Source organism: Lynx rufus, unplaced genomic scaffold (genome assembly GCF_022079265.1).
Source record: "Lynx rufus isolate CCGP_SWC_20201006 ecotype Redwood Valley unplaced genomic scaffold, mLynRuf1.p SCAF_1, whole genome shotgun sequence".
In the NCBI taxonomy this organism is placed as follows: domain Eukaryota; kingdom Metazoa; phylum Chordata; class Mammalia; order Carnivora; family Felidae; genus Lynx; species Lynx rufus.
The window spans coordinates 113529592-113541695 of record NW_025814823.1 but is presented as its reverse complement, the minus strand read 5'-3'; the positions used below and the strand labels follow the sequence as shown (position 1 = coordinate 113541695).

General features: G+C 46.6%; 1 protein-coding gene across 1 annotated transcript in view; it reads left to right on the top strand.

The window, feature by feature from the left end:
- The window catches only part of SPOCK1 (SPARC (osteonectin), cwcv and kazal like domains proteoglycan 1), a 514360-nt gene that overhangs the window by 374791 nt on the left and 127465 nt on the right, over positions 1 to 12104 (top strand). The window contains exon 4 of the mRNA XM_047085004.1: positions 7438 to 7564. Within this exon, the coding sequence (XP_046940960.1) occupies positions 7438 to 7564 (127 nt within the window). The remainder of the gene's footprint in view (positions 1 to 7437; positions 7565 to 12104) is intronic.

Sequence of the window (12104 nt, the reverse complement as noted above, 5' to 3'; positions counted from 1 at the left end):
GGTGTTCAAAAGAATAGTTTTGGAACAAAGTAGTTTTGGAACAAGATAGTCTCTTGAAATTGAGACTATCAACATGAGCTTTGCCATCATTTGAGTACTGCCCGATAATGCTTGCTGATGATTTCCACTGTTTGAATTTTCACTTCAGGCTACGTTGCTTGGTAAACAGTACTAAACTTAACATTTCCTATTTGTTTAAAAAACATGTAAATAAAAGAGTGTGAAGGAGGTAGAAAAACTTATGCTTCCAGGAATAGTTGAGGATTCCTGAGAATTCATATTTCTCATTCACTCCTAAGTCCTAAAAATTAATATCTCTTGGGAATTTGGAAGCACTACATAAGGATCCTTACCCAGCCTGAGAAGTGGTCTGATCTCTGGAATACAGAAGGTCTTTCAGCCCTGAGATGCATAGGAGAGTTCCCTCCACCCACTTCGTAGTTGTCGTCAGAAATTTTTGCTTTTCAAGTTGGACTTAGGGTTTCTTTTTTTTTTATATGAAATTTATTGTCAAATTGGTTTCCATACAACACCCAGTGCTCATCCCAAAAGGTGCCCTCCTCACTACCCATCACCCACCCTTCCCTGCCTCCCACCCCCCATCAAACCTCAGTTTGTTCTCAGTTTTTTTTTTTCTTTTTTTTTTTTTTCCAACGTTTATTTATTTTTGGGACAGAGAGAGACAGAGCATGAACGGGCGAGGGGCAGAGAGAGAGGGAGAATTGGAAACAGGCTCCAGGCTCTGAGCCATCAGCCCAGAGCCTGACGCGGGGCTCGAACTCACGGACCGCGAGATCGTGACCTGGCTGAAGTCGGACGCTTAACCGACTGCGCCACCCAGGCGCCCCTGTTCTCAGTTTTTAAGACTCTCTCATGGTTTGGCTCCCTCCCTCTCTAACCTTTTTTTTTTCCTTCCCCTCCCCCACGGTCTTCTCTTAAGTTTCTCAGGATCCACATATGAATGGAAACATATGGTATCTGTCTTTGTTTGCCTGACTTATTTCACTTAGCATAACACTCTCCAGTCCCATCCACGTTGCTACAAAAGGCCAGATTTCATTCTTTCTCATTGCCACGTAGTATTCCATTGTGTATATAAACCACAATTTCTTTTTTTTTTTATTTTTTAAAAAAAATTTTTTAATGTTTAAGAGACACAAAGTGTGAGCGGGGGAGGGACAGAGAGAGAGAGAAAGACATGGAATTTGAAGAGGCTCCAGGCTTTGAGCTGTCAGCACAGAGCCTGACATGGGGCTTGAACTCAGAAGCTGTGAGATCATGACCTAAGCTGAAGTCGGATGCTTAACCGACTGAGCCACCCAGGCGCCCCCACAATTTCTTTATCCATTCATCAGTTGACGGACACTTAGGCTCTTGCCCTAATTTGGCTATTGTTGAAAGTGCTGCTATCAACATTGGGGTACAAGTGCCCCTATGCATCAGCACTCCTGTATCCCTTGGGTAAATTCCTAGCAGTGCTATTGCTGGGTCATAGGGTAGATCTATTTTTAACTTTTCGAGGAACCTCCACACTTTTCCAGAGCGACTGCACCAGTTTGCATTCCCACCAACAGTGCGAGAGGGTTCCCATTTCTCCACATCCTCTCCAGCATCTATAGTCTCATGATTTGTTCATTTTAGCCATTCTGACCAGTGTGAGGTGATATCTCAGTGTTGTTTTGATTTGTATTTCCCTGATGAGGAGCAACGTTGAGCATCTTTTCATGTGCCTGTTGGCCATCTGGATGTCTTCTTTAGAGAAGTGTCTATTCATGTCTTCTGCCCATTTCTTCACTGGATTATTTGTTTTTCGGGTGTGGAGTTTGGTGAGCTCTTTACAGATTTTGGATACTAGCCCTTTGTCCGATATGTCATTTGCAAATATCTTTTCCCATTCCGTTGGTTGCCTTTTAGTTTTGTTGATTGTTTCCTTTTCAGTGCAGAAGCCTTTTATCTTCATGAGGTCCCAATAGTTCACTTTTGCTTTTAATTGCCTTGCCTTTGGAGATGTGTCAAGTAGAAATTGCTGCAGCTGAGGTCAGAGAGGTTTTTTCCTGCTTTCTCCTCTAGGGTTTTGATGGTTTCCTGTCTCACATTCAGGTCCGTTATCCATTTTGAGTTTATTTTTGTGAATGGTGTAAGAAAGTGGTCTAGTTTCTTTTTTAAAAAGTTTATTTATTTTTCAACAGAGAGAGAGAGAGAGAGAGCACATGCAGGTGGGAGACAGAGAGAGAAAGGGAGACAGAGAGTCCCAAGCAGGCTCTGTGCTGATAGCACAGAGCCCATCATGGGGCTTGAACTAAAGAACTGTGAGATCATGACCTGAGCTGAAATCAAGAATTGGATGCTCAGCCATCTGGGCCACCCAGGCAACCCTGACTTAGGATGTCTAAGTCTGTTGAATTCTTGTTGTTTAAAACCACATCATATGTTTGTGTTCTCATTAGTGATAATAATGTCCAGATATTAAAGGAGAAAGTTCTAAAGGTCCAGATTAATAAATTCACTTATTTCACTGAAAAAAGTCATGTGTTGGGGGTTGCCCATGTTTCCAACCCAGGAGCATAAAAATGATGAGACGTAGTCACTACCCTTGAGGAGTGCATACTATATTGAGGAAGAGAGACTCAAAAAGAGAGACTTATGCTATAGTGAATGTCACAGTTGCATCTGAACAAGGTGTAATGTTGGAACAGATGATGTCATGGTCGATTCTGCTTGAGGTAGAACTCACAGGATCAGGAGATACTTCATGAAAGGTAGTTGATTTGAACCTTGAACGAGGGGCAGACATGTGCCATGCAGGCAAAAAGCATTTGCCCAGGCATATAGACTTGAATTTGCATGGCACATGAAAGAAACCTGTAAGAGGCTCATATGGCTGGCTGCTGTTGGATCAGTAGGACTGAATGATGGGGGAAAGTGGTGAGGGCAGAAAAGGGAGATGTGCAGGATGGGCTCCAAGGCTTTTAGTCTGAGCATACACCATATTCTGTCAGAATAACTATAATAATTTGGTTAAGTTGAAGCAATGTTCTCCCTTAGAGACTAGTCAGGAGCCTGAGCAGGCGTGTTCATAGGACCATGGTGTCATGGGCGTGCAGCCTGGCTGCCTGTGGAGGAGCCCTACAAGACTTCCTGGGGGAGGGGGGTTTTGGGTGGGGCCTTGAAGAAAGCCTTATGGAGGCAGAGAGGATGGAGGGGAGAAGTGTGGGTTTGTAAAGAAGACGTGTCAGACTGAGAAGAAGCCCACATGCTGGTCCAGGGACACGAAGATCCTTGGTGGGCTCTGGGAAACAGTAGAGGGGGGCTGGAACAAAAATACTTGGTGGTAGTGGTCCATGTGTATGTGCGTGTGTAGGGGGGTTTGTATGTATTGGAGAGGGGAGAAAAGCAGATATTGACCCTGTAAAGGTAGGCTCAGTCAGTTTAATACCAAAAACTAGGAAATCAGACTGTGCTCTTAGGAGGTGGGGCAAAGACAGAGGTTCTAAGTATAGGGGTCACATCATCAGATTTGTACTTGAGAATCACTCTGCTTCAGAAACATAAATGTTGGGAATTTTGGTAATCTTAAAAAAAGATTAAGAATAAGTAGTTAAGCCCAAGAAAATAAGAAATGCCTGTGACCTTCCAGTTGTCTGTCTTCTCTCCTTCATAGGGTGCTTGTAGGTTGGGATTTTCTTTGTGGTGCTGTCAGTAGGGTAGGAAGTGTGGCTGTCCCTAGCACCAGCTACGCCAGGATGGAGTTAGGGCTTCATGGCCATTTGAAAGGCTGGTAGGACCTGCTTTCCAGATTAAATTGCTTGTGTCACCCCAGGTAATAAATGTCTATGACACTGGGTATAGCAATGCCTTCAAGACACTTCGTAGGATTTCATTCTTTGACTCAAGAAGTAAAATACGTTAAAGTCAGAAGAGTTGGTCCCCTGCATCGGCTGGGTTGGTTAATTTTTAGGGTCTTTACTGAATTGTGGGGGTTAAAATATACACAATAGCCAGGGAAGTTATGCCTCCATGGGTTCACATATACTTGCCCAAAACTTCATATAATATGGTCTCTGGATGCAGACCAGAGGTTTGGGTGCCATTTCCACTGGAGTCCCAGGGAGGTAAAGAACATCCGAGTTTGCTCTGATATAACAGGTATTCTTGTTTCATTGGAACTGTGAAAATTTAGGTCGGGTTGGGCTCTAGTCCCTGAGGCATCCTCGGAGAGGTCAAACGTGGTACCTCGATGACCACCAGACGTTGGGTGTGTTCAGCTTGCTTCTTTGCAGGTGTAGAGCCAGGGGCAATGTTTCAGAGAAGCTTTATTTATAAAACTGAGCCTAGTGATGAAACTAAAGATGCCAAAATAAGAATTTAAATGGTCCCAGAGCCGTATTTAGTCATTTCCAGGATAGCCTTGTTCCAACAAGTGTATGTGAGGTAGCTTTGCTCTATTTCTTTTTTTTTTTAATTTTTTTTTAACGTTTATTTATTTTTGAGACAGAGAGAGACAGAGCATGAATGGGGGAGGGGCAGAGAAAGAGGGAGACACAGAATCGGAAACAGGCTCCAGGCTCTGAGCCATCAGCCCAGAGCCTGACGCGGGGCTCGAACTCCCGGACCGCGAGATCGTGACCTGGCTGAAGTCGGACGCTTAACCGACTGCGCCACCCAGGTGCCCCTGCTTTGCTCTATTTCTGTGTCACACTGGCCAAGTCATTGCCCGTCTGTGTCTAATTCCTCATTTATAAATTAGAGTTCTTAGGCTAGATTAGTTTTAAGGTGTTTTGTGTTTCTGAAAGTCTGCTATTCTGTGATTCACTTCTGAGAAACCATGGCATTGGTCGGCACATAGAGACCCACCCCCTCACCCCACAGGCATATATGGAGCCCTCATGCTGCACCAGGCTTGCTGGTAAGCACAAGCCAGCCCTATCTCTTTGTGTCCCCACAGTGAACTTGGTTTAATGGTGAAGTTCAGGTCCACCAGGCATGATCTGTCATTAACTGATAGTACATGATTCCATCTTTTTCTCAAAGCCATTGGCTCAGCTCCGCATTTACTTCTCCCTCCTCTCCCTTTGGCTCAGCTCCTTTCCTATGTGGCATCATCGCACGTGGTGATGTCTGCTCCAGCAAAGCTGCCCGCTCTTTGGATTTTATAGCCCCTTTCTGGGAACTCATCACAAGAATTGTTTCAGCAGTGGGCATGCACACTGGGGACCAGCCCAGGAGAGGGCCTGCCAGATGCCAGAACTGCTGCGTATATTTGTTGATTCTTCATCAGTGTCAGACAGTCTGCTGTGTGAATGATGATAAATGTGTGGTGTTCTGCTGAAGGACTCATGGGCTCTCACGTTAACCCCGTGCTGACAGCCTGCTTGTCCGCTACGTGGAGTCCCATCAGCCATCATCCCGTTCTCTCAAGTCCAGAACAAACCTTGAATGAGTAAAGTATGTTTGGCAAAGGGTAATAGGTAATCATGTCCATATGAATTAGAAATGCAATTTTTTTTTTCCAGACAGGGAGGCAAGGACAAGGTAGGTACCTGCTACAGAAGCAGGGAGGCATTGGAGAGAGGACCACAAGTGACAAACACATAGGTGCCCCCAAAGAAATTTCAAGTTCGTAATCTAGGCATGACTGGCGTGGGCTGAAGAATAGATTCATCCTTGGCCACTGTGCAGCTGTACGAACGTCATCATAGGCCAGGCCACCAGTTATCTTCCCGACTTTGGGCAAGGCTCTTGCCCAACTTGGGCTTCACTTCCCATCATTAGTAACATGAGTAAACTGGACTAGGTGATCTTATAGCATCCCTATAGGACCTCCTTCGTCAGTTTATCGGTCAGACAGGCCCAGCCTTGTGGCCCATCCAGCCTGGGATCCCTGATGGCCTCAAGGGTTTGGCTGCGGGTACCTGGCCAACCTCAAAGGTAATTTCTCAAACAGACCTTCCTCCTTTTACAGCCTCCCCCATATTGCTAGGGAAGGTCTGAGATTGAATAAGAACCAAGTTGGTGGGTGCTTTTCCTAGGTCACTTTCCTTCGTTTGGAAGAATGTGGATTACCTCACACCCCAAACCCATATTTGTAATGAGCTGGAGATTTATTCCATGCCTGATTGAAAAGATTTTCTTCTTTGGCCCCATGAGTTCTCCCAGGGGATTAAATGCCGTTCCAACCCTAGGGCCTTAGAATGAAGTCACATTTCTAAGGCATTGGTAATTTCATCCTCTACACGCCCATTTGTTATTGGGGCAAATAAGAATTATAGTGATAGCTGCTTTTTTTCTTGCTTTGTGTTTTTTTAGGCGTTATACTGAGTATGTACATCACCTCATTTAATCTTCATAGCACCGGCTTGAAGTAGATTCTATTTTCCTCCATTGTATAGATGAGGAAACTGAGACAGACTTACAGTTCCAGGGTTAAATGTCCTGCCAAGATCACACAGTGAGCTAGTGGCAGAGCTGAGATTTGCACTTATGTTTTCTGACTCCAGGGCCCAAATGTTAGCCTCCAGGCAAGACTTCCAAAGGCAAAGCACTTGAAGGACACCATAATCACCTGATGGATGGTCCATCCACAGTCACTTATCCTCCCCCTAGAACTCGCCACGTAGGCATGAGAGTTACTCCCAGCAGTTTGCTAGGACAGTGGAGACCATGGGGGGAAAGGAGGCAATCACTGCAGGCCTTTCTTTCAGTGGTTTATGATTCAGGGATGGGGTTCTTTCCGTGGACATAAGCCATCCTAATAGCACCATTTATCATTATGACACAGGTTAGGATGGAGGAAACCAGAGCCAGAATGGAAGAGTAGAATTCTGATTATTTTAGCAGTTGAAAGTGACATCACATCAGAGCCTCTATAGAATGGCAAATTGGAAGCTGGACCAGAATTGCTTCAAAATGTATCCAGAGATCGTTTTCCACTGCTGCGATAAAGTCATTTGCTTGCGTTTGGAGATGTGTTTCTATCTAAACTGCTCTCTGACTTGTCTGTGTGTTAGCCAGCTGGGAAGGCTCTCCATCAGCCCCGGAAGACTGTGAAGCTCTGGGGTGCTGTTTCTGGGTCATCCATGATGTGCCACACGCTGTACTGGGGTCTCAGTGAGCTAATGGGGCCACTCCCTCTTTGTTTCTTTCAATGTGTTGTGAATGTCTTTTCATGTAACCAAGTAATGTTTTCCATTATTTTTAATGGCCACATTGTTGTCCTTGGTATGTCTGGTGGGTTGAACCTGGGCTTTTGGAACAGAATCTCTTGCCCTTGTCAGCACGTTGGTTCAAACGGGAACACCAGCAAAGGCCTCCAGGTTGCGCCGGGCTGCTTGACCACCGCTTTCGTTTATTCGGTTGGCCTTTGTCCAGGTACCTTGCAGGTGAGACCCATGGGAGCCGGAACTTCAGTGAATTTATCCCCTCTTTTTCCATCCTTAGGCAAAAGAAGGGAAACGTGGCCCACAAACACTGGGTTGGACCTTCGAATCTGGTGAAGTGCAAGCCCTGCCCCGCCGCACAGTCAGCCATGGTCTGCGGCTCCGATGGCCACACCTACACTTCCAAGGTCAGTCATCTCTGTTGTCTTTTCTGTCATCCAGAATATCCCATGCCTGCCTGTTCTGACAAGTCTCTGTGCCAAAAGTAGGGCCTGGGAATCCCTAGTTTTGTTGGGCTTTTGGGCCTTGCCCTCAAGAAGCTGCCACGTGAATAAACTCTCGAGCCAAAGAGACCAGATAAAAACGTTACCTACCTCCCATGTAACTGGAGTGATCAAGAACCATGGGGAAAGGATCATTGTGAGAATGGCCTGTGATCCTGAAGTCAGTCTAGGCAGGCTTCCTGGAGAAGGTGAGGTAGCAAGCTGTTCCAAAGATGTGAGTCATAGAGCTCAGCCGATGGGTGTCTCTGGAGTTTGCTGTAGCTCGTGTCTGCCCGTCTCCTGCGGCTGGAGCTCCAGCCCTTTTCTCTCTCCTCCTGTTGTCTGTATGAGGCTCACTTGGGGATGAATTCTGGGGCTAAAGAGAGTGGCTGTCACCCACACCTTGGGCACTTGTGGCCACACCGCCTACAGTTCTTGAGCTTGGGCCTTTCTGCTAGATCCCTCTCGGTCCCTCGCCCTCTGCACACACAGCTGACAGCTTCTGTTCCTGTGATCCCCTCACCATCTGCCCTGTGGAGATCCCCCCAGGCCTGGGAGGGCCCTCACTGCCTACTGTCCCCAGAAGCTGATTTGGGTTATTGCGAGGCAATGCCGTGCGTTCCTGCGGATTCTCTTTGCACAGACCATATATTTTTTGTTCGCTGAAAGCAAGAGTTTTATTCTTTTAGATTCTCACATTTTTCTAACTAAAGGGAATATGCATAGCTAAACAGGAAGCCAGAAGGTAGGTCTTGCTTATATGCAGGTCCATGTAATCTGCTTTAGGACCTCGATATCATCCTTACTATTTGACGGCTTGTTTGTTCTTTCAACAAGTATCATTTGGGCCCTTTTTATGTGCCACACTCTGTGCCAGATGCTCGGGAAACTTACTGTGGGAATACAAAAAGTTCACCCATCTTCACAGCCAGAGTCAAGAATCCTTACATCCTCAACTTCAGACCTGCCCTGGGAATTAGAGCTTTTCTGTCCAGGGTCACAGTCAGTACATCCTGGTTAAAGAGCCCACTTGGCTCAGCATACCTACCCTTGCCCCTTCCCCTACTGTCCCTGACCTCTGATGGAATCAGTTTGAGATGGTTTGTAGTCACAGGGCTTGCTTCTGGCACCCTGCACATGTCTGTAGTTGTGGATTTTGGTGGGGTATTGGGGGGGGGCACTGATGAATCAGTCCTATCTCCCACTCCCCAAAGGCAGATCCGGCCAGGACTGTCTTCCACCCAAAGCCCAGCTTCTCAGTATGTGAAGGGTTGTCTGGAGCTGGTTGTGATATGGGAAGTCTTGTGTGGGGCCTGAGATCTGCATTTCTAACAACTTCCCAAGAGACGTCCATGCTGGTGGTCAGTGGACCACACTAGGTAGTGAGGACTTCGGTTTTTATAGGCATCTCCTAATACATCTTTTTACGTCCAGTCTGCTTTTGCCTTGCCTCCAAAGTCCATTTCTGCATGACAGAGAGGTGGGGATGATTCTGTAATAAAGGCCTGTTTGTGCGTCTCGCCCTCTTAAAACGATTGGGCAGCCTTCCTCTTGCCACTAAAACTAAACCCAGACCCACTCTAGTTACTAGCAAAGCCATCCAGAGTCGGCTGCCTTCCTACTCCATAGTCATTTCTTAAAGAAAAGCTCACTCGTGCAGTTGTTCACCACCTACGTTTTGAACACTTCTAGTTGTTCTAGGCCCTGTGCAGGAAATGGCGGTGGGCAACAGGACAGACACCATTCCAGCTCACTTGGAGGTTACAGTCTGGTAGGGGAGACAGAAATAAATAACCAAACAAATACATATGTCATTTCATAGAGGGGGAGGGGGAGCGAGAGGGTGAGGGAGAGAGAGAGGGAGGCTTGATTTGTAGGGGATGGTGAGGGAAGGTCTTTCTGAGGAGGTGTCCTTTAAATGGAGAGTGGAGGGTAGAATGTATGTTCTAAATGGAGAAAATAACATAGACCAAGGCTCCAAGGCAGGCTGGTGTGTTTAAATAAGAAAAAGATGCCTGTGTGACTGTCACAGTGAGGGGAGAGGGGGCGGGAGGGTGAGAGAGCAGTCCAAGAGGAGACCTGTAGGCAAAGCTGGAAGGTGAGCCGATGGTCCAGCAAGGCCGGGCTTGGGGGACGCTGGTTACTATAACCGCCTTCTTCTCCGTGTCTGCCTTAAGAATGTCAGGCTCTAGACTCAGAAGCGGTGCCTGTCACCACCTTCACCAGGGACAGAACGCAGTGCATACCGGGTGCTCATTGAGTGTCATGGGCAGGAGGGGAGCCTCCAAGGACTCTGGCTAAGAAGGAATAGCAAGAGCCTGGTCTTTGTAACCCATCTGGGATTTGAGGGGTTGGATTTCAGAGAGCTTAGTGATTAAGAAAAATAAGCTGTCCCCACCCTGGGCCAAAGTGCTTAGCTAAACACCCAGCCCAGGGCTCTGGCAGAGAGTCAGAGGCTCCTGAAAATGATTCTGTCTTTGTGAAGATCTAGTTAGTGTGGTTCAAATGATTCCCTCCAGCTCTGGAATAAACTGTCTGATCCTCAAGCCTGAGATTGGAGACAGGCCACGAAATGTCAGTGGAGGATCGGGGCTGTTGGGGCAAGTGGCATATTGCACATCAAACTCCAGCAAAAACCTGCCAGCTCACCTCTGCCTCTCATTCGCAAAAGGAGCTTCAAATGCCAGCTCCCCATGACCCCCGAGCTACAAGGAGCAGTAGTAACCTGTCAGCCGTGGCTTGAAGTGCTGTCAGTTGCCCCGGGAATGTCTCTGGAAATGCTTGCTGGTGTCGGCCCCCCTGCAGTCCGGGCAGGAAAGTTGCTTTTTGTTGTTGAAGGTTGCCTACCCACCGATACTGATAAATCGCTTGTCTAAGAGGCAGGACGGGATTTGGAAGAGTCCTTTGCAATGACTCCTGATTCTTAAAAAAAAGAGTGACTTCCAGATGCTGCTGGGCCCTCAAAGCTTTCACGGCCTCAGCCTGCTCTTGGTCCAGTGTCCTGGAATTGCAGCCCCAGCTTAAACACAGCCCTCAGTTTCCCAGACCTGCTCAGCTATCTATTCCTAAAGCAAACAAAGAGACCTAAAGCATTCTTATTAGAAACTGTAGTATCCTTTTCCCCATTCTCCATATGCGGTATACTGAGGCCCACAGAGCCAAGGACAGTGGCAGAGTTTGATACCCAAGGTTTCCTGCCTTGATATCTATAATCACCCACTTCTTTTTATAAATTTAAGTTTATTTATTTATTTTGAGAGCGAGAGAGAGTATGAGCAGGAGAGGGGCAGAGAGAGAGGAAGAGAGAAAATCCCAAGCAGGCTCCACACTGTTAGTGTAGAGCCTGACGTGGGGTTCGAACCCACAAACCGTGAGATCATGACCTGAGCCACAACCAAGAATCAGGTTGCTTAACCACCCAAGCCTCCTAGTTGCCCCCTACAATCACCCACTTCTATTTGAAGTTAAAAAAAGGAAGGGAGTCAGGGAGGGGTAACATTGGCGTGGAAAATGGTGTAGGTATTAGTCTTTGACATTAGTCTCCTACTTTTCTACCTTATATGAACTTCTAGAGAGGTGACATCTTTTCCCTAAAGAAACGGATCACATGGTAGTCAGTCAGTAACTGTGTGTTGACTGTTCTAGATCTCTGAGCCCACGGATACTTTTAAAACCCATTCAATGAGGCATCCTTCCAAGGGGATATTTCAGTCGGGTGGTTTACTACTAGAAGTGTTTTAATAATTGCCCCCAAATACATGACCACGTTTTCATGGAGGTTTAAGAGGACATTTTAGTCCTATAGACAAAGCTGTTGGGGGACCACAAGTAGATGGTCAGTTAATAAGAGTGAATGAGTTAACTATTCATGAACTCCATCCCTCAGAGTTGCCACCTTTTGTGGGGGGGCGGGGGGGGGGAGTCATTGGGTTCAGGAAACAAGAACTGATGAGACCCTGAACATGATTAATAGGAGGGATTTGATATCGTAAGTCAAATTCACAAAAATGAGTGTTGGCAAAACATCTTGTAGCCCTTGTCCCCATCATCATCAGGGAAACCCCCACCCCATAAGAAATGATCGCAGTCCTCCAGGGGGAGGCGTTTGCTCTCTTTGGGATGGATCTGAAGGCTGTGGGGCACACTGTCAGGAGCAGGAGGAAGAAGGAGCCTGTATATCAGCTCTGTTCTGGATGCTGGGTAGTTGTCTTCAGGTGGTATCCCACAAACTCTCCTGCTTCTATACCCAGAACAGTGTGAGGATCCTAGAACTTGAGGGAAGTGCTTAGAAGCCCCTGTCTTGGCAGAGCTCCTAGTGACCCGGCATCAGCAACCCACTCAGAGTTTTGTGACCAAAGGTAAAGTGGACAAAAACGCACCAAGTCTTGAGCTGAAAGGATATAAGGTGTTGCATGGCAATAAATGTTTATTCATATTCTGTATCCATAAAAGAGAAGGAATAAAA